At 43.3% G+C, this 27,794-nt stretch overlaps 1 protein-coding gene across 1 annotated transcript in view; it reads right to left on the reverse strand.

Moving 5' to 3' along the window:
- Positions 1 to 393: 393 nt before the first annotated feature.
- The window catches only part of dnah10 (dynein axonemal heavy chain 10), a 116,446-nt gene continuing 89,045 nt past the window's right edge, over positions 394 to 27,794 (reverse strand). Inside the window, exons 64-78 of the mRNA XM_055164728.1 lie at positions 27,265 to 27,538; positions 25,299 to 25,403; positions 25,067 to 25,221; positions 21,319 to 21,473; positions 18,282 to 18,465; positions 17,101 to 17,301; positions 16,331 to 16,540; positions 12,441 to 12,536; positions 11,270 to 11,441; positions 9,631 to 9,762; positions 8,313 to 8,524; positions 6,417 to 6,584; positions 3,878 to 4,058; positions 1,803 to 1,948; positions 394 to 585 (exon numbers count right to left, since the gene is read on the reverse strand). Of these exons, the coding sequence (XP_055020703.1) occupies positions 439 to 585; positions 1,803 to 1,948; positions 3,878 to 4,058; positions 6,417 to 6,584; positions 8,313 to 8,524; positions 9,631 to 9,762; positions 11,270 to 11,441; positions 12,441 to 12,536; positions 16,331 to 16,540; positions 17,101 to 17,301; positions 18,282 to 18,465; positions 21,319 to 21,473; positions 25,067 to 25,221; positions 25,299 to 25,403; positions 27,265 to 27,538 (2,538 nt within the window). The 3' untranslated portion in view covers positions 394 to 438. The remainder of the gene's footprint in view (positions 586 to 1,802; positions 1,949 to 3,877; positions 4,059 to 6,416; positions 6,585 to 8,312; positions 8,525 to 9,630; positions 9,763 to 11,269; positions 11,442 to 12,440; positions 12,537 to 16,330; positions 16,541 to 17,100; positions 17,302 to 18,281; positions 18,466 to 21,318; positions 21,474 to 25,066; positions 25,222 to 25,298; positions 25,404 to 27,264; positions 27,539 to 27,794) is intronic.

The following is a 27,794-nucleotide window of genomic DNA, read 5'->3' on the forward strand; positions in this document are numbered from 1 at the left end:
TGTGTGTGTGGAGGGTTCAGTCTGTGTTGAGGCTGTGTGTGTGTGGGTTCAGTCTGTGTTGAGGCTGTGTGTGTGTGTCGGTTCAGTCTGTGTTGAGGCTGTGTGTGTGGAGGGTTCAGTCTGTGTTGAGGCTGTGTGTGTGTGGAGGGTTCAGTCTGTGTTGAGGCTGTGTGTGTGTCGGTTCAGTCTGTGTTGAGGCTGTGTGTGTGTGTGTCGGTTCAGTCGCTGTGTGTGTTGAGCTGTGTGTGTGTGTGTGTCGGTTCAGTCTGTGTTGAGGCTGTGTGTGTGTGTCGGGTGTGTCGGTTCAGTCTGTGTTGAGGCTGTGTGTGTGGAGGGTTCGGTCTGTGTTGAGGCTGTGTGTGTGGAGGGTTCGGTCTGTGTTGAGGCTGTGTGTGTGGAGGGTTCGGTCTGTGTTGAGGCTGTGTGTGTGTGGAGGGTTCAGTCTGTGTTGAGGTAGAGGCAGACACCCTGCAGCACCCAGTGGGAGAGGTGGTCGGCCGTGTTCAGGTCGGCCTCGAACACCAGGCCCTCTCCCATGGCGTTCCTGCGCAGAGACGTGGTGTACACGGGGGTCCTCAGGCTCTCCTGTAGCACAACAATCAAACAATCACACTCATCAGTTTACAATTTACAAGGACTAGGAGCTGAGACTGTGCAGGCACCTGTGACATTCTAGTTACTATGTATAAGCGTTAGCTTAATTTTAATAGACTTTTAAAAACAAAACAGTTTTTTAAAGAATAACTGTAAATGCATAGTACATATTTTTGTAATATTTATTTTTATCCCTATTACCCATTTCTGTAAAGTAAACAAAGAAGGAGAAAGAGGTGGGACCAAGTCATTGTTTTGTCTTAAGTCTTAAGTAAGTCTCAAGTCTTTGACCTCAAGTCCGTCGTCTGCTTTAAGCTTCAAGTCATTTCAGATCTTTAAACCAAAGAACCAAATATAGTTTAGATTTTTGACTTTTATATTAATTTTAAACTAAATTGTTCTTAAAAACTCATTGTGCATTTATATGAGTATTTATAGAGTTGTAGAAATGCAAATTTTTCCTTTTTAAAAGTCTTGACAAAATCTGCATCATTATGGTCACAACAGAAAGAATTCAGATTTAAAAATGCTTAATAATAGTTATTTTATTGTGTAGTCTGCACTGAAATGGAAGGTAGTTGTAGTTCCCTCTGTTTTACTGTGTTGTACTTTATATTAGTCTATTGTACTGTACTGTATATACTGTGTTGTATTGTATATTACTGTAGTACATTTGAGGATACCATATCACCGTACTTCAGTTACATCCAAAGTAACAAACAGAAGTTGGAGAAAAATGTCTCAGTTTGTTCCTGTAAAATTCAGCACCACATTTATCAAGTGAAAAGAGAAAAGTATTTTCTAAAAACATGTATTTTTTTAGGAGAAGCACTGGGTCTTCTCAAGTCACAGGGCTCAAGTCCAAGTCAAGTCCCAAGTCAATGACCTTCAAATCTATGTCGAGTCCCAAGACTTAGTCCAATTTATCAAGTCAAGTCTCAAGTCCTAAAAATAGTGACTCCAGTTTGACTCAAGTCACAGTCACAAGTCCCCATCTGTGAAAGTAAACATGCCCAAATCAAATGCTGCTTTTACTGTCAACAATAATATAATGCTTATTTATTCTTAGTTACCATAACATTTGCCATTGCATTGGTAATGTTATGTTATGTGGTGTTTTGGTTGTCAAGACGATTATCCAATCAGAGAGAAGAGCGAGCCTCCTGTGAGAAATAAGCCTAAAATGCCTCTCTGATTTGCATCATCACCTGCAGTCTGAGGCGGCGAGCCTCAATGGGAATAATGCGGAGAATGGGCAGCTCTACTACCAGGACTTTCGGTTTGCTCCGAACCAAACAGCCCTGCTCCATGTCCCAGTCTGCTCCCTCCAGGTACAGGCCAGACAGGAAGCAGCCTGTGCACACACACATACACAGTCTTGGTTTACCCTGGGGCAGTATACATAAGAAAATATTTATCTTCTTTACGAGAATTAGAATGATTCAGTTACAATGAAACAGACAACATCCAAGTTTTCTCTGAGCCACGGATTCATCACCTCCAGATTAGATAATAATAATAATAATAATACACTTGTATAGCGCTTTTCAAGATAAAGACGCTTTACATGGGAAGACAAACAACAACAAACAAGAGAAAAAGACAGTTAATGAAAGCTTTTTTTTTTTTTAAGACATGGGTGTCAGGGAATTTACCCTGACCTCAATCATTAAAGAACACGCCAGAGACACAGTGGTTCGTTTTACTTGCGCAAGGAGTAGGAGAGAGCTGCCTGTCTTATCCTAACTGAAGCTCTCTTCTCTCCAAAGCCCTTTTATTGTAGAGCACACAATTATCATACAATAGGTTACATTGAATACAGTACCTATTGTTCACATGTTATCTCATGACTGACAAGCTTCCACTGACACAGCCCCCCATTATACACAGATTTCACATTCCAGGTGGTAGAAAGCCTCTAGCAATTCCCCAGAGTCCTGTGTTAACCTCATGATGTTCACCATTACTAGTTGTTTCTCCAGGTACATTTTCTTAATGAGTCAGCTGGTGCATCAGCAAGATCAGCTGATGTTTTCATGTTTACATACAGTTTGAACAAAACACAAAGCAATGTTGATAATCTTATATTGTATCATGATTAATACTTTAAATGATTCATACTTTAAATGAGTAATACTTCTAACACAAAATTCTCTAACAATGGGTTTTCAGGGCTTTTTTAAACATGGGGAGTGTGGATGAGTCTCTGATGTGTTTGGGCAGGGAGTTCCAGAGGGTGAGGGCAGCAACAGAGAAGGCCCTGTCACCCCAGGTCTTATGTTTAGTCCTGGCAGGGGGAGACAGGAGGTTGACATCAGCTGATCGGAGGACACGGGCGGGGGTGTGGTGGTGGAGGAGCTAGGCGAGGTAGGTGGGGGCCAGGTTGTGGAGGGACTTGTACACAATGGTGAGGAGTTTGAACTGAATGCGCTGGGGGATGGGGAGCCAGTGGAGATCTCTGAGGACAGGGGTGATGTGTTCACGGGAGGAGGTGCGGGTGAGGAGGCGAGCAGCAGAGTTCTGTATGTACTGGAGTCTATTGAGGAGTTTGGAGGGTGAACCGTAGAGCGGCTATTGCAGTAGTCGAGGCGGGAGGTGACAAAAGCGTGGATGAGGGTTTCAGCAGACAGAGGGGAGAGGGATAGGCGGAGACGAGCAATGTTCCGGAGGTGAGAGAAGGCGGTTTTAGTGATGTGTTTGATGTGGTGTTCAAAGGAAAGATTCCTGCAATAGCATTCTGCAGTACATCCAAAACCCCACTGCCCACCTCCTGTCAGAACCTCCACTGGCTCCTGTCAGAACCTACACTGGCTCCTCATCCCTCTGTGCATCCACTTCCTCTTCATCACTTTCTAAGCCCTCCACACCTGCTGCACCCCCACACTCCATCCCGCTCCCTCTGCTCCTCTTAATCCAACCTGCTGTCCTTCCCCTGTGGTACCAAGCTCCGAACCTGTGGAGACACAGACTCCCTACCCCCGGAACTCACCACCTCAACAACTCTCAAGACCCATCCATTTAGAAGAGCTTTTAATGTTTAACTTTTGTCAAAATGATTCACTGTTTTTTTCTTTACTGCATTATTTGTTTATTGCTCTCTGACCATTTTAATATGTATTCTGTAACGCATCTTTGAGTGTCCTGAAAAGCACTATAAATTAAATGTATTATTCTTTATTTATTTATTATTATTCTCTACTCTCTCTCTACTTATACTTGAAATGTCTGGAGATCTCCACCAGTGGCTTCTCATCCATCTGGTGTGTCTGTGGTGTGTTCTTACCCTGGGAGGGGCGGTCGGGCACTTCATCCTCACTGCGGTACTGGGTGACCTGGGTGTAGAGAGTGGACCGGTCTAGGGGCCAGCCGTTCCTCCTACAGGCTGTCTGCACCAGAGCGGTCAGGTAGGACTCTGGGATGTGCAGTCCAGACAGCCACATGACCTTAGGCTCACCCTCCTCCACCTGCAGGACAGAGAGTGACCAGTCAGCCTATAGTCGCAGTATATAATATAGTACATTTGTGTATGTATCAGAGGTGGGTCGTTATTTTGCAAGTCTCAAGTAAGCCTCAAGTTTTTTACCTCAAGTATGAGTCAAGTCCTGAAGCCAAATACAGGCAAGCCCAAGCCAAGTCTCAAGTCACTGGCCCATACATCCAAGTCAAGTCCAAGTTGTTTGCTTTGAGCTTCAAGTCATTTCAAGTCTTTAAACCAAAGTACCAAATATAGCTTTGATTGTTGCAATTTATATGAATTTCAAACCAAATTGTACTTAAAAAGGCATACAATATTTATATATGAGTATTTACAGATGCGTTCAATATTGTTGGTATCCGTCTGGTAATCAAAGAAAAATCAAACAATGGTCACTGAAATAACTTGAAACTGATAAAAGCAATAGTAAATACAGTTTTACTAATGTTCCTATGTAAATTAGACATTGTTTTTCACCTGTGGTTCAACAGAATCATTAGAGAAAACAAAATGATGAAACTGGCCTGGACAAAAATAATGGTTCCCCTAACTTAATATTTTGTTACACAACCTTTTGAGGCAAACTCTGCAAACAAATGATTTCTGTAAATGTCAGTGAGACTTCTGCTTTGGTCAACTGGTATTTTGACCCACTCCACGTGAGCAAACTGCTCTAGTTATCTCAGGTTTGATGGGTTCCTTCTCCAGACAGCATGTTTCAGCTCATTTCACAGATATTCAATAGGATTAAGATCTGGGCTCACAGAAGAACACTCCAGAACAGTCCAATGTTTTGTTCATTCTTGTCTGTTTTTTGCTGTGTTTTTGGTCATAGTTTTGAGATTCTGTTGTAGTTTTGCACAGATTCAAGACACCCTGTGCCAGATGCAGCAAAGTAGCCCCAGAACAAAACCAAGCCTCCTCCGTGCTTCACAGTAGGGACAGTGTTCTTTTCTTGTTGTGCTTCATTTTTGTGTCTGTGAACATAGAGCTGATGTGTCTTGCCAAAGAGCTTCAGTTTGTCTCATTTGTCCAAAAGACATTCTCCCAGAAGCTTTGTGGCTTGTCCATATGCACTGAGGCAAATTCTGTCTCACTTTTTTATGATTTGTTTTCAACAGTGGTGTCCTCACATCAAGTCCACTTTGGCTTAAACACTGATGGATGGTGTGATCTGACACTGATGTACTTTGCCCTTCAAGTTTATATTTAATTAGTTTGGAGGTTGTTCTGGGCTCTTTGGTTCCATTCGTTTGATCCATCTCTTCAATTTGTCACACATTTTCCTCTTGCAGCCATGTCTAGGGAGGTTGGCTTCAGTCCTGTGGACCTTAAACTTCTGAAGAACATGTGTAACTGTAATCACAGGAACATCAAGCTGCTTGGAGATGGTCTTATTGTCTTTATCTTTAACCTGCTTGTCTATCGTTTTCTTTCTAGTCTCCTGACACAGTTCTCTTCTTCTCTTTCTCTGGTCCATGTTCAGTGTTGTGTCCATCATGTCTCCAAACAGCACAATGACACATGTCCCCCTTTAAACAGACAGAATGACTGAGGACAAGTTTGAAAGACAGATTAGAGACACACCGAAGTTTAACATGTCCATATTGTCCAACTATTTACAATTTTTTCTAGGGAGATTTATCATTTTTGTCCAGGCCAGTTTCATCAGTTTGCTTTTAAAAATTATTCTACAACAACAACAACAATTCAAAAATAGTGTCTGATTTTCATTAGTTATTTTTCATTCATTTTTATTTTTTATTATTGGTTTTCTCAGTTTCGAGTTAGTTCAGTGACCATTGTTGATTTTTCTTTCATTACCAGAGGGTACCAACAATTTAGAACATGTGTGTATAAGAGTTGTAGAAATACTTTTTTTTTTTCCTTTTTAAATGTCTTGAGAAGATCTTAATGTGAATCATTACAGTCAGAATAGAAAGATAAGAATTAAAAGTGCTAAATAAGTTCCCTCTGATTTACTGTATTGTACCGTATTGTTCTGTATTACTGTATTATCTGTATTTCTGTATTATCTGTAGTACATTTGAGGATACCATATCACAGTACTTCAGTTACATCCAAAGTAACACATAGAGAAGTGGGAGGGACATATTCCAGTTTGTTCCTGTAAAATGAAGCAGCGCATGTATCAACTGTAAAGAAAAAAGTATTTTCTAAAAACTGAAAAACTGAAGTATCTAAGTAAGCCCAAGTAAGAGTTTATCTTAAAGTATGTATTCTGTAATGCTGGAAATGTTCTGTATGCTGCTGATCTGTTGCTAATACTCATTTAGATGCCTTAAAGAGAGAACACAATAAGAACAAATGCTGTACAGTGTCTAACCCAGTGGTGGTACTGCTCATGTCTCCTCCTAAAGTGGCCCATCCAGTTGCCCAGTGACTTGAGAGTGTCTGGAGCCAGTCTCTTCCAAACAGCAGGGATGTGCCCATTAAACAGAGCACGGGCGATCTCGTCCAGCTCACTGCTCATGCCCACTTCTCCTGCCAAGGCCTGTACACAGCACACACACCATTTAGAGAACACGCTGTACTGTACATACTGCACGACAGTCAATCTTTAACTATACTATATTCTTTAACATTCTTAAGACACTCGCTGGTGTAAGGTATACTACCAGTCAAAAGTTTTAGAACACCACACTTTTTTACTGTTTACTGTTTACTGTTGACCAAAAGATATTCTAAACTTTTGATTGATGTGTGTGTCCAGCTTTGGCAGATAGAACAGCTAAACACACTCGCGGCTCGTTCTTTTTACAATAGAAATCAAATATTGTTCAAAAAGTTCTTCCCAAGTCTGTTGCAGATGTTTCCATAAATGTGTGGCACTTGTAGGTTGCTTCACTCTTCTGTCCAGTTCATCCCAAACCAGCTCCATGGGGTTTAAGTCTGGACACTGTGCTGCTGCTGGACACTCCAGGTTTTCAAGCTTTACCATCTTGATCTTTTTTCCTGAGGTCGTTTTGGCAGAACTTGGACTTGTGTTTTGTGTCTTTTATCTTTTTTAACCTCTGTCTGTTCAGTTCGTACCTTTGTACCATTTCAGGCTCTTCACTGGACTTGCACGACTTGAATTGCAATAAATAACTGAAAAAACTTTTAACTGGCAGTGTACTTCTCAGTCAGAGCAGAGTGATAAAAGGAAGACTGCTATTTCGTGCCAACAGCCTCTCTGTCCACTGCTAATCATACACACACACTCATTTGATTATGTATGGATAATAAAACGTTGGATTGATAGGACAGAAACAAATCTTTCCTAAATGTCTTTAGAATGATCTTGAGCTGCATCAGAACAAGTAGAAGAGTACAGACTAGTATACAGTGGTGAAGTGGGGGTACACAATTCGTGACATCATCGATGTGACCCCCCGACCACCCATGCTGGCACCACCTAGTGTATCCGCTCAATTTCCTTTCTCTCCAGCAACTAGGTCAGGAATCAAAATACAATAGACAGTTCACAAAAACCCTGATAGTGCAAGTTCAGGCAGCAGCCAATCAGGTAAGAGCCAGACATTCTGTGTTGTCAGCAATTTCTGAGATCGAGGATTTAATGCCGGAATAAAGAGAATGTTTGGTGAATTTCATCAAGGAGAAAGACGTTATTTCCCTTCTTCCTACTGGATTTGGGAAAAGCTTAATATACCAGTTAGCCCCGTTAGCGGCGCATTACATACATCACGACTAAATAGCAGCGATTGGTTAATGATAAAAAGTACCCACCTACCATTGAGCGAACAAATTCTAACACTGCGAGGTCAGAAGGTTTCTACGAAGTGAAACAAAGTGAAAGCGGATGATGATTCAGTCCTGGTTCAGTCCTGGTCTAGTGTCTCAGGTCACTATAGGACAGTACTGCAGATTTCATGAGCCTATGCAGGTTATTTTCACCATTGCCATTAGCTCCAGTTTGACATTTAAGTTGTAGCTATTTTATATTTGTTATTTTTCTTTAGCTCACTTTGGGAGAAGTGGGTGGATGGACTGTGTACCCCCACATACCACACCCACTACACTCCTGCTAGTATACGTCCATGGACCACTATGGAACCTACCTGGACCACTGAAGGATTACACACATATAAGACCACATGGGAATAGAAAAAAGTACTACCATTAAATGTTGAAAATCGCATTCTATTGTCTAAAGAAAACCTATTAATGCCCTTAATGCCCCCCTGAGTAACCCCTGAGTGCCCCTGACCTCCCCCCTCACCCTCTGCAGCTCAGCCAGGGAGCGCTGCATGCGGACCACCAGCCTGTTGAAGCGCTCCAGCTCCTGTAGCAGCACCACTGTGGTGGGAGAGACCTTAGCGCCCAGTTTCTTGGGGATCACATCCAGGTCAAAGAGCATGGGCAGTTTCCTCTGGATGTCCTGAACCACCTGGCTGATGTGCTCATCTTTACTGATGCTGCCGCTGGACTCACCTGCACAAAAAGCACACTTGAGCTCTGCTGCACGCTCACACTACACTGAGGCAGTTATTGACAAAGCGCCACTGCCGAATCCTACACATGTCACTGATTAAGACATTGAAACCAAAGGAGGAAGTACAGAACTGTGGGTGTATTTTTCTTTAGTTTTACCACTTAGTACATTTTATATGCAGAATACATCAAATATATGATGCAAGAAATATGAAATCATGTTGCAAAAAAGTGGAATAAATGTTTTTTTTATATGAAATGGTTTTCACTTCACAACTGTGTCTTGATAGCTAAAATTAATATTGTTAAATTACACATATCTGTTGTGATACAGCGAGTTCTTGGGTCTAGTCATTAATGATCAACAGGGAAAACTGGCCCTTGCCCTCCATCTGGGAGTATGACATCATATTCTAGAATCTGAAAACCACCACCACCAATAAGCGTCATTCATAGTTTTGATGCCTTCAGTGAGAATCTACAATGTAAATAAACATAAATGAAAAAGTGTGTCCAAACTTTTGACTCGTCATGTAGATCGGAGCAATGATTTCTTGAATGCAGAACAAAATGTCATTGCATTTAGCATGACTTATTAGCACAGGTGTGTCAAACTCAAATTCTCAGAGGGCCAAAATTTAAAACTGGGACTAAGTTGTGGGCCAAACTAAATATTTATTGAAAAATTTCATCAGAACAAGCATAATATGAAATAATAACAACATTTTAAATAAATAAATGTGTAGCTGGTGGGGCAGCTCTAATACAGATTTGATATGACCTCGCGGCCCAAATATAATTATATCGTGAGTCAAATTTGGCCCCTGGGCCTGAGTGTTACATGTCTGTATTAGCAAATAAGTAATGAATGGAAATCATTCTAACATGGTTAAAAGCTCTGAACAGTCGCTTTTATTTAAAATTTATCACAACTAAGTTATATATTTTTAAAACCTGTTCTAACACCTTATCTTTTTTAACCTGTCAAGACTGGGGCAGGAGATAAAATCTGGTAAAATCAGATAAAAATATTGGATTATAGTGGGAGTTGTCATTGTATGTAAGAATAGTGGGATTACGGCATGAGGAGGGAGCGTGGCACTCACCTGTCTGGGGCTGCAGGTCAATGAGGTTGGCCCACATGTCCTTGGCAGCCTGGGTGTAGTATCCGATCTCTGCATTGGGATGGAGCCCCAGCACCTCAGGGGTGTTGGCTAAAGGTAGACTCTCGATCTCCTCTGTCACACAACACAGCAGAACTAGTCAGATCAGGATATATCCATCAGAATAAATACATATAATACATTTATGGTGAGGTTAAGGTACACTTTCTGTAAATTTCTGTAGATGTCATTGAGACTTCTGCTCTGGTCAACTGGTATTTTGTTCCACTTCTCGTGAAGGATGCCTTCTCCAGACAGCATGTTTCAGCTCATTTCACAAATGTTCAGTAGGATTAAGATCTGGGCTCACAGAAGAACACTCCAGAACAGTCCAATGTTTTGTTCTTAACCATTCTTGTGTGTTTTTAACTGTGTGTTTTGGGTCATTATCCTGTTGGAAGAACCATGACTTATGACTGAGACTGAGACTTTTCTGACACTAGGCAACACATTTCATTCCAAAATACCTTGATAGTTTTGAGATTCTGTTGTATCTTGCACATATTCAAGTCACCCTGTGCCAGATGCAGCGAAACAGCCCCAGAACAAAACCAAGCCTCCTAAAGCTTCACAGTAGGGACAGTGTTCTTTTGTTGTTGTGCTTCATTTTTGTTTCTGTGAACATAGAGCTGATGTGTCTTGCCAAAGAGCTCCAATTTTGTCTCATCTGTCCAAAGGACATTCTCCCAGAAGCTTTGTGGTTTGTCATCAGTATGCATTGTTACAAATTCTGTCTCTTTTTTATGATTTGTTTTCAACAGTGGTGTCCTCACATCAAGTCCACTTTGGCTCAAACACTGATGGATGGTGTGATCTGACACTGATGTACTTTGCCCTTCAAGTTCACATTTCATTTGTTTGGAGGTTGTTCTGGGCTCTTTGGTTCCATTCGTATGATCCATCTCTTCAATTTGTCACACATTTTCCTCTTGCAGCCGCGTCCAGGGAGGTTCTCTTCAGTCCTGTGGACCTTAAACTTCTGAAGAACATTTGTAACTGTAATAACAGGAACATCAAGCTGCTTGGAGATGGTCTTATTGTCTTTATCTTTAACCTGTTTGTCTATCATTTTCTTTCTAGTCTCCTGACACAGTTCTCTTCTTCTCTTTCTCTGGTCCATGTTCAGTGTTGTGTCCATCATGTCTCCAAACAGCACAATGACACATGTCCCCCTTTAAACAGACAGAATGACTGAGGACAAGTTTGAAAACACCTGTGATGCAGATTAGAGACACACCCCGAAGTTTAACTTGTAACAGTTACTTACAATCTTTTCTAGGGGAACCATCATTTTTGTCCAGGCCAGTTTTATTATTATTATTATTATTATTATTATTATTATTATTATTATATTGAAGAACAATTCAAAAACAGTGTCTGGTTTTCATTGGTTATTTTTCAGTAAATTTTTATTTATTATTGCTTTTCTTAGTTTCCAGTTATTTCAGTGAACATTGTTGATTTTTCTTTCATTACCAGAGGGGTACCAACAATTCTGAACACGTCTGTAATTGGCTAAAGCATGAACTCTAACAGCTCTATCATAAGACAGTGTTCCAGAGTTAGTAGAAGTAGCACTCACCCATGTACACACTCTTGAGCCCGTCGGGGGGGATCTTGTAGTCCACCTCACTGTTGCAGAAGAAGTGAAAGCGTCGGAACGAGTAGAAGAGGAAGTCTCCCAGATACTCGTTCATGTAAATAGTGAGAATTCTGCGGTCAAAGCTGTCTATGGCCCGACCTCCGTACATCACCTGCACCACCACACAACAGCACCGCTTTTTACTCTTGTTTCCTTATTTTATTAAAGTACATATGAAAGGCTTGCTCCATTTGCAGGGACAGTCCTTTAATTAACATTTATCATAGTTTTACATCAGTCAAGTGGCAATTTGTGAAAAAAAGCAATTCATTAAATTCCATTCAAAGTGCCAGGACTATTTCTGCAAAAGGAGCACATTTTTCTGACAGTTAAATCATCATTTATGAAAATGGGGCCTTGTCCTACTCATCATTATTATCATTATCACTATGTAACTATTTGTTATTTATCTGACCTTTATTTAACCAGGACAGTCCTGCTGAGATTAAGAATCTCTTTCTCAGGGGAATCCTGGCCCCACAGGGGACCCTATTGTACATGTTTTTAGTGGTAGGGGAAACCAGAGCAATCTACACACTCTACACAGAAAGGCCCTGTACCGCCCCAGAATACAACCCAGGACCTTCTTGCTGTGAGGAAAGAGCGCTAACCGCTTTGCCACTGTGCCGCCCAATTTGCAATTTTATTCCTTGCTATATGCCCTTTAAACATGTGCTCTACTGGCAGATTGTTGACATTTTGATGACTGACACACACGCACACACACACACGCACGCACGCACGTACACACACACACACACACACACACATATGGGTGACATAGGCTCTGGGTATTGCACAGAATCTTACATCTAACTGTAAAGAGGGTTCGAATATGGCTGCTAGATTGCTCAAACATGGATGGATGACAACAAAAAATTCAGGCATGTTTTTGATGAGGGATCAACTTTAGAATGTGGGAGAAACTGTACATTTATTTTGGATAATGCCAGTTGTGCACTGTCTGTGTAAAGTCTGCATGAAATTTTAAAGTATAAGAAAGTGCATTACAGAACATATTAGCATACTAGTTGTTAGTGTGAATGTCATGGCAAAACTCGTTTAACTTCTGTAGATATTCCTTTTATCACAGTCAAACCAAAGTGCTGACCTCTCCGATGAGATACTTGAGGCTTTCCCAGGGAATGCTGCTGTCCCCCTGGCTGTGGGCCTTGGTCAGGTACGTGTTGAGGACCTCCATGCATACCTGTGGATGTGTCAGACTGATTACAAGAGCCTTTAGGTCTCCCTAAATACTTGCCATTTCGTCCGAGAGCGGGGCTTAGCATTACATGTCAATCAAAACCATTTCACTGCTGTGTGCTGTAGCTGAGCAAGTTCAGTTCATAATCAGCAGATGAGATTACAGCAGATATTACGATTCAGCCACATTTTCAGCATTTTAGTGATCAATTAAACACAGTTAGGAAAAAAAATTATTTTAATTTTCTTAAAATTCTTAAAAATTGCAACTCAATTTTGCCAAGACCCGGTTAGTAAACCTGTTCCAAAACCCACTTTCCGGTACCTAAACTTAACCCTGACCCTAACCTCAAAAATAAACTGTCAATAATCAAAATTTGCAAACATTCCATTCCATTCCATTTTCTTCCGCTTATCCGGAGCCGGGTCGCGGAGGCAGCAGTCTAAGCAGGGACTCCCAGACCTCCCTTTCCACACACACTTCCTCCAGCTCTTCTGGGGGGACCCCAAGGCGTTCCCAGGCCAGCCGAGAAACATAGTCCCTCCAGCGTGTCCTGGGTCTTCCCCGGGGCCTCCTCCCAGTGGGACATGCCCAGAACACCTCCCGAGGGAGGCGTCCAGGAGGCATCCGGAAAAGATGCCCGAGCCACCTCAACTGGCTCCTCTCAACGTGAAGGAGCAGCGGCTCTACTCCGAGCTCCTCCCGTGTGACTGAGCTCCTCACCCTATCTCTAAGGGAGCGCCCAGCCACCCTGCGGAGGAAACTCATTTCGGCCGCTTGTATCCGCGATCTTGTCCTTTCGGTCACTACCCAGAGCTCATGACCATAGGTGAGGGTGGGAACGAAGACTGACCGGTAAATCAAGAGTTTCGCCTTTCGGCTCAGCTCTCTCTTCACCACAACGGTCCGATACAGCGACCGCATCACAGCTGAAGCTGCACCGATCCGCCTGTCAATCTCACGCTCCATCCTCCCCTCACTCGTGAACAAGACCCCGAGATACTTGAACTCCTCCACCTGGGGCAGGGCCTCTCCACCCACCCGGAGAGGGCAAGCCACCTTTTTCCGGTCGAGAACCATGGCCTCGGATTTGGAGGAGCTGATCTTCATCCCAGCCGCTTCACACTCGGCTGCAAACCGCCCCAGTGCACATTGTAGGTCCTGGTTCGATGAAGCCAACAGGACAACATCATCTGCAAACAGCAGAGATGAGATCCTGTGGTCCCCGAACCGGACCCCCTCCGGCCCCTGACTGCGCCTAGAAATTCTGTCCATAAAAACAATGAACAGAACCGGTGACAAAGGGCAGCCCTGGTGGAGTCCAACATGCACCGGGAACAGGTCTGACTTACTGCCGGCAATGCGAACACAGCTCCTGCTCCGGTCATACAGGGACCGGACAGCCCTTAGCAAAGGGCCCCGAACCCCATACTCCCGGAGCACCCCCCACAGGACACCACGAGGGACACGGTCGAATGCCTTCTCCAAGTCCACAAAACACATGTGGACTGGTTGGGCAAACTCCCATGAACCCTCAAGCACCCGATGGAGAGTGTAGTGTAGTGTTCCACGGCCAGGACGAAAACCACACTGCTCCTCCTGAATCCGAGGTTCGACTATCGGGCGGATTCTCCTCTCCAGTACCCTGGAATAGACCTTACCGGGAAGGCTGAGGAGTGTGATTCCCCTGTAATTGGAACACACCCTCCGGTCCCCCTTCTTATGCAGAGGGACCACCACCCCGGTTTGCCAGTCCAGAGGTACTGTCCCCGACCGCCACGCGATGTTGAAGAGGCGTGTCAGCCAAGACAGCCCCACAACATCCAGAGACTTAAGATACTCAGGACGGATCTCATCCACCCCCGGAGCCTTGCCACCAAGGAGCTTGCCAACCACCTCAGTGACTTCAGCCAGGGTGATGGACGAGTCCGCCTCTGGGTCCCCAGTCTCTGCTTCCTCCTCGGAAGACGTGGCGGTGGGATTGAGGAGATCCTCAAAGTACTCTTTCCACCGTCCGACTACATCCCCAGTCGAGGTCAACAGCTCTCCCCCCCCGCACTGTAAACAGTGTTGGTGAAGAACTGCTTCCCCCTCCTGAGGCGCCGGACGGTTTGCCAGAATCTCTTTGAGGCCGTCCGATAGTCCTCCTCCATGGCCTCTCCGAACTCCTCCCAGCTCCGAGTTTTTGCCTCTGTGACCGCACGAGCTGCCTCACGCTTGGCCCGTCGGTACCCATCAGCTGCCTCAGGAGTCCCACGAGCCAACAAGACCCGATAGGACTCCTTCTTCAGGCTGACGGCATCCCTTACTTCCGGTGTCCACCACCGGGTTCGGGGATTGCCGCCGCGACAGGCACCACAGACCTTACGCCCACAGCTACGGGCGGCCGCATTGACAATGGAGGTGGAGAACAGAGCCCACTCGGACTCCATATCTCCAACCTCCCCCGGGATCTGGGAGAAGCTCTCCCGGAGGTGTGAGTTGAAGATCCCTTTGACAGAGGGTTCCGCCAGACGTTCCCAACAGACCCTCACGACACGCTTGGGTCTGCCAGGTCTTTCCGGCTTCCTCCACCGCCAGCGGATCCAACTCACCACCAGGTGGTGATCGGTTGACAGCTCAGCCCCTCTCTTCACCCGAGTGTCCAAGACACGCGGCCGGAGATCAGATGACACGACGACAAAGTCGATCATCGACCTCCGGCCTAGGGTGTCCTGGTGCCACGTGCACTTATGGACACCCTTGTGCTCGAACATGGTGTTTGTTATGGACAAACTGTGACTAGCACAGAAGTCCAATAACAGAACACCACTCGGGTTCAGATCAGGGAGGCCGTTCCTCCCAATCACCCCTCTCCAGGTGTCACTGGCGTTGCCCACGTGGGCGTTGAAGTCCCCCAGTAGAACAACGGAGTCCCCAGTTGGTGCACTGTCTAGTACCCCTCCCAGGGACTCCAAGAAGGCTGGGTACTCTGCACTGCTGTTCGGCCCGTAGGCCGACACCACAGTGAGATACCTGTCCCCGACCCGAAGGCGCAGGGACGCGACCCTCTCGTTCACTGGGGTAAACTCCAACACGTGGCGGCTGAGCTGTGGGGCTATAAGCAAGCCCACACCAGCCCGCCGCCGCTCCCCGCAGGCAACACCAGAAAAATGGAGGGTCCAACCCCTCTCGAGAGGTTGGGTACCAGAGCCCAAGCTGTGCGTGGAGGTGAGGCCGACTATATCTAGCCGGTACCTCTCAACCTCCCGCACAAGCTCAGGCTCCTTCCCCCCCAGTGAGGTGACGTTCCACGTCCCTACAGCCAGGTTCTGTGTCCGTGGACCAGGTTGCCGGGATCCCTGACCCCGACCTCTGCCTAGTTCACAGCGCACCCGACCCCTATGAAACCCTCTGCGGGTGGTGAGCCCACAGGAGGGCGGGCCCACGTCGTCCCTTCGGGCTGAGCCCGGCCGGGCCCCGAGGGCAAAGGCCTGGCCACCAGGCGCTCGCTTTCGAGCCCCAACCCCAGGCCTGGCTCCAGGGTGGGGCCCCGGCTGCGCCATACCGGGCGACGTAACGGTCTGCAAACACAAACACTAATATAAATTGGCTGTTATTATCTGTGTTTGGGGGAAAGAATGGTGCCACCCAACAAGATAAAGTGTGTATTTCGTATAATTTTAGGTTTAAATCATCAAGGCTGGTAGCACAGGTGAACAGGATAACACTGTTTAAAAGTGAGTTGCCATGGTTTCCCTGGACAAAACTGTGAATTTTCAGAGGATCTCAGAGCAGCACATCTCCAGAACACTCACAAAGAAGTCAGACTCATTGAAGTCATAGGGCACATTCCAGCCGATTTTCCCATACTTGCGTCGCTCCTGTACAACCGCGTGAAAGAAGGCCAGCACATAGACCAGGCTGCGGAAGGCGGGGTGCGGGCATGCGCTCAACGACTCGTGCGAGATCTTGGAGTACGTAGCCCTCATGTTGAGCTTCAGGCCGTTGGGGGGTTCAGTCACCACCTGAGCAGCAGCAGGGACAGACACACTGTTTTTACATGCATCTCATTACTAGGGATGCACCGATACAATCCTGCTATCAAGTATCTGCGAGATATTGAAAAATTTTGTGGATCAATTATTGGCTTCTTCTTCTTCTACTAGTTCAGCCAAAATCCCATTTTAGTCTATAAAAACAATTTCCTGATGCAAAACAACACAAAGCTACTCTGATATTACTACTAAATGATAAATAACAGTTATAGATCACATTTGGATCACTTTTACCATGTGCTTAATGTATGTATTTGTATCAATTGATATTGGGTATCGGCAGATACTTAAAGCCGAAGTATCAATATTGGTATGAAACTGTCCCTTTGGGGTTAGACTCAGAGTGGGAAAAATCCTAGTGCCTCAAGTCAGTACCATCATGAAAATGATGGTACTGACTGAATGAAAATTGCGTCTGGATGGGAGCTGAACACTTGACTGCAAAATCAGACTCCAGATGACCACTGTGGAGACGGTCCCTGCATTGTACACTGGGCACTGTATAGAATATGAATATCCAAAACATTTACTTTGAGAGATTTTTGCAGGATGCCGATGGGGAAGTCTTGAATGGGGTTGGTGGTGATCCACAGGCGGAAGCTGGGGTGGGGTTTGGTGATCCTCTCCAGGGACTTCTCCAGGTCCTTGAGCCACTTGACCAGCAGGTGGCAGTTCTGCAGCATGAGCCACTGCCCTAGAGACACAGCTTTCTCCAGCAGCTGCAGTGCCACCTATAGGACACACAGGGATCACTCAGGCAATACTACCTAACAGCAACTGACAAGGCTAAAGCCTGAGTGCTTATGTTGTTACACGCAGAAAAGCCAACTTTATAGTGTTGTGTAAAAATGAGAAATAGAAGAACTGTGCAGGGCCTTGGAGTGTCTGAGCGCTGACATCTTAAAAATAGGACAAGATTACTCAACAGTTTTTATTTACATTTTTGCTATAATGACAAAAAAAAAATACAAACCTTGGGGCACTGTGACAAAATTAATAATTAATATATATATATATAATTAATAGTATTCGCTACTAGGCATATATAGAATGCCTTTGGTCAAAATAGAGACTATCTGACAAAGTGAAAGTAAACTGTTTGCAGTCATTGTCAATTCAGCTTTCTCTGTTATGTCTTAGGAAATGTTTATGGCTTTTTCCTGCTTGATTTATACTTCATGTAGCTCATTGCTATCTCATTGCTCAATTTCTTTAAAAACATGATCAGCATTTAAGAGTTTTGATGGTTGATTAAAATTTGCCTTTGGGGAACAACTGATCATGAAACTCTGTTTGGGTGCCTGTGTGAGCTGTTTTGTAAATGTAAATTTTCAATCCAGAAGAAGAAAAAAAAAACAACCAAAAAGCATACACAAACAATCCAACAAACAGTTTACATTCTGTCCATTTTGTGCAGCACTTTATAAAGATAAGTGCTTTGAGCTGTAGAGTATATTTCTTCTATAATGTGAATGAATTTGTTACTAACACATTGTACTCGTAGTACAACCTTTTTACATAATCAGTTTAATTCAGAGTATATTCAGTATTCAATATTCAGACAATATGTTTATTTTCTCCTGTCAGTTGTGTTGAATTGTTTGAATTTGGAATATATCTTGGTTCTTGGTGTTGGTGGGGCAAATGAAGCTGTGATGCATGACTGTAGTTACCAGCTGTGTAAAGAGGTGCTGAGAGCAGACCACAGTACCTTCTCCTGCCCTTGTCCCATGGCCAGGAACTTAAACTTGTTTCCCCCAAAGCCCGAGCGCTCGGCCAGCTTCATAAGGTCAGTGGCAGGGTCAGAGCCTGGACTCAGGATGAAGATGATGGGAGAGAAGGGGCTGCTCTGCTCATAGATGGCATCAAAGCTAATGACGGGAGGCTGCACATATCTGACCACGCAAGGACAGAATCATTGATCTGATCAACTTGAGGCAATTTAAAACTCATTGCCTAATTTTGTTTCCAAAGTTGGGTTGTCAAAAGTATCAAAACTCAGACCCTGGAAAACCAGTATAGAAACTAGATTCTTATCAGGGGCCTCATTTATAAAAAAAACTACGTAGGAGTTGTCGTAAGCTAGTGCGTACGCCTAGTAGCCACGAGAGGCGTGTGCCACGCAAACTCCATATTTAAACAAACCACCACATGCACTGAACCATGCAATCTGTGCTTTATAGATCCCACCTGCAACTAGAATTTGCACACATAAACCCACATCACGTCACGCCCTCTCCACACCTCCACCTCACCATAAAAGGAGCATGTAAAGTGACTCGTGAATGATTTCCCTAAACATGAGCCGATAATCAGTGGGTGTGACCGAGACACACTGAACAGAGAGGGAGGGGGACGCTCCACGCAGCACCACACGGCAAAGGCCGTGCTTTAACAAATAAATACAAAACTAAAAGTGACAACAATGACTCCATCCAAGCAGAGACTCCCAGACTTCCTTCACCCCAGACACATCCTCCAGTTCCTCTCGGGGAACCCCGAGGCGTTCCCAGGTCAGCCGAGAGACATAGTCCCTCCAGCGTGTCCTGGGTCTTCCCCGGGGCCTCCTCCCGGTGGAACATGCCCAGAATACCTCCCAAGGAAAGCGCCCAGGAGTCATCTGGAACAGATGCCCGAGCCACCTCAACTGGCTCCTCTTGACCTGGAGGAGCAGCAGCTCTACTCCGAGCTCCTCCCGTGTGACTGAGCTCCTCACCCTGTCTCTAAGGGAGCGCCCAGCCACCCTGTGGAGGAAACTCATTTCGCGCACTTGTATCCGCGATCTTGTCCTTTTGGTCATCACCCAAGCTCATGACCATAGATGAGAGTAGGAACGAAGACTGACCGGTAAATCGAGAGTTTCACCTTTCAGCTCAGCTCCCTCTTCACCACAATCGCATCACTGTAGACGCTGCACCAATCCGCCTGTGAATCTCACCCTCCATCCTCCTGTCACTCTTGAAGAGACCTTTTTCCGGTCGAGAACCATGGCCTCGGACTTGGAAGAGCTGATCCTCATCCCAGCCGCTTCACACTCGGCTGCAAACCGCCCCAGTGCACATTGTAGGTCCTGGCCTGATGAAGCCAACAAGACAACATCATCTGCGAACAGCAGAGATGAAATCCTGTGGTCCCCAAACCGGACCCCCTCCGGCCCCTGACTGCCCCTAGAAATACTGTCCATAAACACAATGAACAGAACCATGACAAAGGGCAGCCCTGGCAGAGTCCAACATGCACCGGGAACAGGTCTGACTTACTGCCGGCAATGAACACAGCTGTCCGGTCGTACAGGGTCCGGACAGCCCTTAACAAAGGGCCCCGGACTCCATACTCCCAGAGTGCCCCCCACAGGACACCACGAGGGACACGGTCGAATGCCTTCTCCAGATCCACAAAGCACATGTGGACTGGTTGGGCAAACTCCCATGAACCCTCGAGCACCCGATGGAGCGTGTAGAGCTGGTCTAATGTTCCACTCCCTGGACGAAAACCACACTGCTCCTCCTGGTTCTGAGGTTCACTATCGACCATATTCTCCTCTCCAGTACCCTGGTATAGACCTTACCGGGAGGCTGAGGAGTGTGATTCCCCTGTAATTGGAACACACCCTCCAGTCCCCCTTCTTATACAGAGGGACAACTACCCTGATCTGCCAGTCCAGAGGTACTGTCACGCAATGTTGAAGAGGCGTGTCAGCCAAGACAGCCCCACAACATCCAGAGACTTAAGATACTCAGGACATATCTCATCCACCCCCGGAGCTTTGCCACTAAGGAGCTTGCCAACCACCTCAGTGACTTCAGCCAGAGTGATGGACAAGTCCACCTCCGAGTCCCCAATCTCAGCTTCCTTACATGGAAGGAATACAATAACGACTCATCTGTTAATTTAATAATATTTCATAATATTTAGGCAGCACAACTTTGCAGTAAAGTCAGTGTGTTTTCTTGCTGTTTCAAGGGTTTTATCGCTACATTTTTAAGTCTGCCTATGATGTGTGTGGGGACTGGCCCTGTGTATGCTCTTATACTAGTAGAAGCGTGCACGTGGGGGTCTGAATGGACAAATTGAACGCGTGCGAGAGATTCAGATGCCCTCCTCTGGAGAGCGAAAAAAGCGAGGGAGGGATACAAGGATACGTGGACACAGATTTAATACGTAACATATAAGATACAGATCAGGTGCAGTTATTCTGCCAATAAAAGTCCACACAAAACATTCAAGCACTTACAGGAGGTCCTGAGTTGGCATAGAGTTAAACAAAGTGCAGTGCTTAGGATGAGTTTCATAAATCCCGCAGGTTGGCATAAAGAGAGAATAGAGAGAGAGTTGTGTGTAAGTGAGCTTTATAAATGAGGCCCCTGAGCAGGTATGGATACTAAAAAGTCCCATTCACAGGACAGAACTGAACCTTTCCTGAACAGCTTTAGAATGATCCTGGGCTGTATCAGAACAAAAATAATATAGACTAGTATATGCCCATGGACCACTATGGAATTTACCTGGACCACTGGGATTACACAGACATAAGGTCAGATGGTAATATAAGAGAAAGTACTATAATTTAATGTTGAAAATAACATTCAATTGTCTAGAGAAGGTGTTTTTATTCTAATTGTGGTATCTCTATATAGCTATAATCTTCAGTAAATTCTTGAATTTAATTGTATTAACCTAGTGTTACTGAAATGATTCATCTGCATTCGTAACCTGTCATTTGCACTGTAGTGACCTGCTGGTCTTACCTCTCGCCCACAGTGACAGTGACATAGTTGGTCACTGCTCTGTAGACTCTGTCCACCCTGAAGCAGCGCAGAAGGAGTAGCCTCTGGAACATGCTCAGACTCTCCTGGTACCTCCCAGGGAACGTCGCCTGTTCTGGAGCATCCAGGTCGTACCACTGAAACATACACAGGTATGCAGGGTGCACAGGCGTGAAGAGGTCTGCAGTGGCACAGGTGTGTAGAGGTGTGTAGAAGGGCAGGCAGTATCAGAGCACACAGGATAGTATACAGCTCTGGACCACTATGGAACCTACCTGAACCACTGAGGGATTACACACATATAAAGCCACATGTGACTTATAAGTACTGTGAATTAATGCTGTATCAAGTGCATTCCTTAGTATCAAAATCAAACTTGAAATTTTGGTATTGTGACAATACTGGTGTGCACAATGTGCAGAATGTGCAGAGGTGTGTAATCTGCAAAAGGGTGCAGAGGTGTACAGAGCAGTGGTGGCTGTTCAATAGAGGGCGCAAGTGCACTGCACGCCCTACTTGACCTTGATAAAAAATGTATAAAGTTGTTATTTTGTATTAGGCTATATGTTTAATATTTTGTTTCAAATTGAATGTGTATCTGCATAGACATATTTTTATCATTAAATGTACTCATATCACTTTATTTGGTTCATGTGTTTGGCCTTTGAGTTTGCTGAGTTGGAGCGAACTCACTGAAGGTCACTGAGTTTTTGAGAAAATCTGATATGAGTAAGTTTTTTCTGCCAATTACTTACAGCCCTGGAGTATGTCTTGGGGCACAAGGTGTGGGTAAAATTAAATCAAGTGATAGGTCTTCATAAACATTACTACTATAGGCTAATGAATGAATAATAACAGAACTGTGTGCTGTACAGTTATGGTGAATTCAAGTTCAAGTCAAAATGTGTCCAAGGAACAATTTTTAGGGAGTAATTATGTCTTCTCTTCAGCAGGACCCTTCCGCCAAGCAAGAAAAGAAGCATCAAGCTGAAATGGGTGCATTGGTGATGGTGATATCCTACTGCTTTTATTTTGATTCACACACTGGCACGTGGTGGCTAGCTTCTGTCGCCTAAACCTTCACACAGGAGACACACACGAGGGAGAGACACCGCTCACCAGACACTGACACAGACCTGCCGCCAGGACCCAGGGCATTTAAATAGTTATAGTGTTAATAGTTAAATAGTGTTATAGTGTTAATAGTTAAATAGTGTTAATAGTTAAATAGTGTTATAGTGTTAATAGTTAAATAGTGTTAATAGTTAAATAGTGTTAATAGTTAAATAGTGTTATAGTGTTAATAGTTAAATAGTGTTAATAGTTAAATAGTGTTAATAGTTAAATAGTGTTAATAGTTAAATAGTGTTATAGTGTTAATAGTTAAATAGTGTTAATAGTTAAATAGTGTTATAGTGTTAATATAGTGTTAATAGTTAAATAGTGTTATAGTAGTTAATAGTGTTAATAGTTTAATAGTGTTAATAGTTAATAGTGTTAATAGTTAAATAGTGTTATAGTGTTAATAGTTAAATAGTGTTAATAGTTAAATAGTGTTATAGTGTTAATAGTTAAATAGTGTTAATAGTTAAATAGTGTTATAGTGTTAATAGTTAAATAGTGTTAATAGTTAAATAGTGTTATAGTGTTAATAGTTAAATAGTGTTAATAGTTAAATAGTTAAATAGTGTTAATAGTTAAATAGTGTTAATAGTTAAATAGTTAATAGTTAAATAGTGTTAATAGTTAATAGTGTTAATAGTTAATAGTGTTAATAGTTAATAGTTAAATAGTGTTAATAGTTAAATAGTGTTAATAGTTAAATAGTGTTATAGTGTTAATAGTTAAATAGTGGTGTTAATAGTTAAATAGTGTTAATAGTTAAATAGTGTTAATAGTTAAATAGTTAAATAGTGTTAATAGTTAAATAGTTTTATAGTGTTAATAGTTAAATAGTGTTATAGTGTTAATAGTTAAATAGTTTTATAGTGTTAATAGTTAAATAGTGTTATAGTGTTAATAGTTAAATAGTGTTAATAGTTAAATAGTGTTAAATAGTGTTAATAGTTAAATAGTGTTAATAGTTAAATAGTGTTAATAGTTAAATAGTTAAATAGTGTTAATAGTTAAATAGTTTTATAGTGTTAATAGTTAAATAGTGTTATAGTGTTAATAGTTAATAGTTAAATAGTGTTAATAGTTAAATAGTTTTATAGTGTTAATAGTTAAATAGTGTTATAGTGTTAATAGTTAAATAGTTAAATAGTTAAATAGTGTTAATAGTTAAATAGTGTTAATAGTTAAATAGTGTTAATAGTTAAATAGTTAAATAGTGTTAATAGTTAAATAGTTTTATAGTGTTAATAGTTAAATAGTAGTTAATAGTTAATAGTGTTATAGTGTTAATAGTTAAATAGTGTTATAGTGTTAATAGTTAATAGTGTTAATAGTTAAATAGTGTTTTATAGTGTTAATAGTTTAAATAGTGTTAATAGTTAAATAGTGTTAATAGTGTTAATAGTTAAATAGTGTTAATAGTTAATAGTGTTATAGTGTTAATAGTTAATAGTGTTAATAGTTAATAGTGTTATAGTGTTAATAGTTAAATAGTGTTACTAGTTAAATAGTTAAATAGTGTTAATAGTTAAATAGTGTTAATAGTTAAATAGTGTTAATAGTTAAATAGTTAAATAGTGTTAATAGTTAAATAGTTTTATAGTGTTAATAGTTAAATAGTGTGTAAACAATCTCGTGGGTGTGTTGGAGCTGCTCCGGTTGTTCTGCCCTATACTGTAGGAGCAGCGCTGATGTCGTGTGTTCATATTGTGACCGTAGCCTCATATTGTAGTTCTGTTGACGTTGTTGGGGCTTGCAGTGAGCGGTGTGTTACGTTGTGTTATTGGGGCTGGTTGTGAGAAAAAAAAATAAAAAAAATAAAATAATATATATATATATATATATATATATACATACACATACATACATGTATATATATGAGAAAAACCTGCTTTTTAGCTAGTCCTTAGCTTGCCTCTTGCTTGGTCTCCAAGGATACGAGAAAAATAAACAGTTCATTTCACAAAATCTAATAGTCCCTTACTTGTGTCCTATGAGCTGCACGTGCTGTACTTCTCAGTTGGATAAAATCTCATGATTTTTGTAGTGTGTAGAGGTGTGCAGTGTGTAGAGATGTGCAGTGTGTAGAGATGTGCAGAGGTGTGCAGAGATGTGCAGTGTGTAGAGATGTGCAGTGTGTAGAGATGTGCAGAGGTGTGCAGAAATGTGCAGTGTGTAGAGATGTGCAGAGGTGTGCAGAGATGTGCAGTGTGTAGAGATGTGCAGTGTGTAGAGATGTGCAGAGGTGTGCAGAAATGTGCAGTGTGTAGAGGTGTGCAGTGTGTAGAGATGTGCAGAGGTGTGCAGAGATGTGCAGTGTGTAGAGGTGTGCAGTGTGTAGAGATGTGCAGAGGTGTGCAGAGATGTGCAGTGTGTAGAGGTGTGCAGTGTGTAGAGATGTGCAGTGTGTAGAAGTATGCAGAGGTGTGCAGAGGTGTGCAGAGATGTGTAAAGGTGTGCAGAGGTGTGCAGTGTGTAGAAGGGTGCAGAGTGCTGCAGAGGTGTGCAGAGATATGTAAAGGTGTGCAGAGGTGTGCGGTGTGTAGAAGGGTGCAGAGTGCTGCAGAGGTGTGCAGAGATAGGTAGAGGTGTGCAGGGGTGTGAGTGCTCTTACGGTCCTCCAGTCCTCAGAGTGTGTCTCCACATTATCAGGGAGACTGCTGAACTGTTCTGGTAACAGCTCAGACAGTTTCACCACATCCTCCCAGCTCTGGTCCGTCAGCCAATCCCACGGCTTCTTCCTGCAGCTTTTCTCTAGAGACAGGTTCCCTTCAGGGGCAGAGGAGTAGAGGAACATGAGCTCACAGCTCACACATCCACACCAAACTAGCAGGAGAATGTCAGACCTTTAATGAAGAAGTGCAGCTCCTCCTGAGGTGCACGCTCCTCAGCCTGCTCCATCTTTATGGTCATGTTAAAGGAGAACAGCAGCTTGTCCTTCTCAAAGAGACCTGCACACATAGATCTGCCTTGTCATAATCACACAAGGTGGACCACTACCAGCCTCTATTGTCCACTACTTTCTACTACTGTGTACTACTGTCCTCTACTGTGTACTACTGTCCTCTGCTGTTTACTACTGTTCTCCATTGTCTACTACTGTCTACTACTGTTCTCTACTTACTGTTCTCTACTGTTTACTACTGTTCTCTACTGTGTACTACTGTCCTCTGCTGTTTACTACTGTTCTCCATTGTCTACTACTGTCTACTACTGTTCTCTACTGTCTATTACTGTTCTCTACTGTCTACTACTGTTCTCTACTTACTGTTCTCTACTGTTTACTACTGTTCTCTACCGTTTACTACTGTTCTCTACTGTCTACTACTGTTCTCTACTTACTGTTCTCTACCGTTTACTACTGTTCTCTACCGTTTACTACTGTTCTCTACTGTTTACTACTGTTCTCTACTTACTGTTCTCTACGGTTTACTACTGTTCTCTACTTACTGTTCTCTACCATTTACTACTGTTCTCTAGTGTCTACTACTGTTCTCTACTGTCTACGACTGTTCTCTACTTACTGTTCTCTACCGTTTACTACTGTTCTCTACTGTCTACGACTGTTCTCTACCGTTTACTACTGTTCTCTACTGTCTACGACTGTTCTCTACCGTTTACTACTGTTCTCTACTGTCTACGACTGTTCTCTACCGTTTACTACTGTTCTCCACTGTTTACTACTGTTCTCTACTGTCTACTACTGTTCTCTACTTACTGTTCTCTACTGTTTTACTACTGTTTTACTACTGTCCTCTACTGTTTACTACTGTTCTCTACTGTTTACTACTGTCCTCTATTGTTTACTACTGTTCTCTACTTACTGTTCTCTACCGTTTACTACTGTTCTCTACTGTTTACTACTGTTCTCTACTTACTGTTCTCTACCATTTACTACTGTTCTCTACTGTTCTCTACCGTTTACTACTGTCTTCTACTTACTGTTCTCTACCGTTTACTACTGTTCTCCACTGTTTACTACTGTTCTCCACTGTTTACTACTGTCTTCTACTGTTTACTACTGTTCTCCACTGTTTACTACTGTTCTCTACTGTTTACTACTGTCCTCTATTGTTTACTACTGTTCTCTACTTACTGTTCTCTACTGTTTACTACTGTCCTCTATTGTTTACTACTGTTCTCTACTGTCTACTACTGTTCTATACTGTCTACTACTGTCTACTACTGTTTACTACTGTTCTCCACTGTTTACTACTGTTCTCCACTGTTTACTACTGTTCTCTACTGTTTACTACTGTTCTCTATTGTTTACTACTGTTCTCCACTGTCTACTACTGTCTACTACTGTTCTCTACAGTCTATTACTGTCCTCTACTGTCCTCTTCTGTCCTCAACTCTCTTGTCTACTATTGTCTACTTACTGTTCTCTACCGTTTACTACTGTTCTCTAGTGTCTACTACTGTTCTCTACTGTCTACGACTGTTCTCTACTTACTGTTTTCTACTGTTCTCTACTGTTTACTACTGTTTACTACTGTTCTCTACTGTTTACTACTGTTCTCCACTGTTTACTACTGTTCTCCACTGTTTACTACTGTTCTCCACTGTTTACTACTGTTCTCTACTGTTTACTACTGTCTACTACTGTTCTCTACAGTCTATTACTGTCCTCTACTGTCCTCTTCTGTCCTCTGCTCTCTTGTACTGCTTGTTATAATTTTACCCAATATTTTCAGTCAGTAAGTCTGGTCAGTAGTTCTCAGAAAAAAAGTTGGTGTGGAGCATTTCAAGTAATGTCCTCACTGCATCGGACCCAGAGGAGGGCCTGTCTGCCTGCTCCACAGTGAGTACCTGTGCATCCATAGTTGTAGACATTGTAAGTCAGGGCGTTCATGATGTTCTTGAGCCTCTCGGATAGGGTTGCACCAGGCAGGGACTTGCGGAGGGAGTAGTCAAAGACCTCCAGGTATGAGGCCAGAGAGTACTGGTACATACTGTTGACCAGAGCCATCTCGGTCAGCACAAAGAAGAGGATGGCCCCTCGCTTAGCTGCAGGCCTGTATCCATCCCTCAACTCGTCTATGTCCACTGATGTCTTCTGGGCCAGAGTCAGCTTTTCTGACACCTGCAGCACACAGCCCAAAGCTGGAGTGATGGGGTGAGGCTTGAGGGGGTGGGGGGCATTCATTTGAGCTGGAACAAGCCAACTTATTCAAAATGCTTGTGTAACATTAATGACACTAATCTGGATGAGGTGTTTTAGGTAAAGGGGTGATGGGTAGAGTGTGGGTGTGGTGGTTTGGGTGTAGGGATGAGGATAGGGTGTGGTGGTTTGGGTGTAGGGGTGGTGGTAGGGTGTGGTGGTTTGGATGTAGGGGGTG

This window comes from Boleophthalmus pectinirostris, unplaced genomic scaffold (genome assembly GCF_026225935.1).
Source record: "Boleophthalmus pectinirostris isolate CB_2022bp ecotype Guang Dong unplaced genomic scaffold, ASM2622593v1 HiC_scaffold_7, whole genome shotgun sequence".
Classification (NCBI taxonomy): Eukaryota; Metazoa; Chordata; class Actinopteri; order Gobiiformes; family Gobiidae; genus Boleophthalmus; species Boleophthalmus pectinirostris.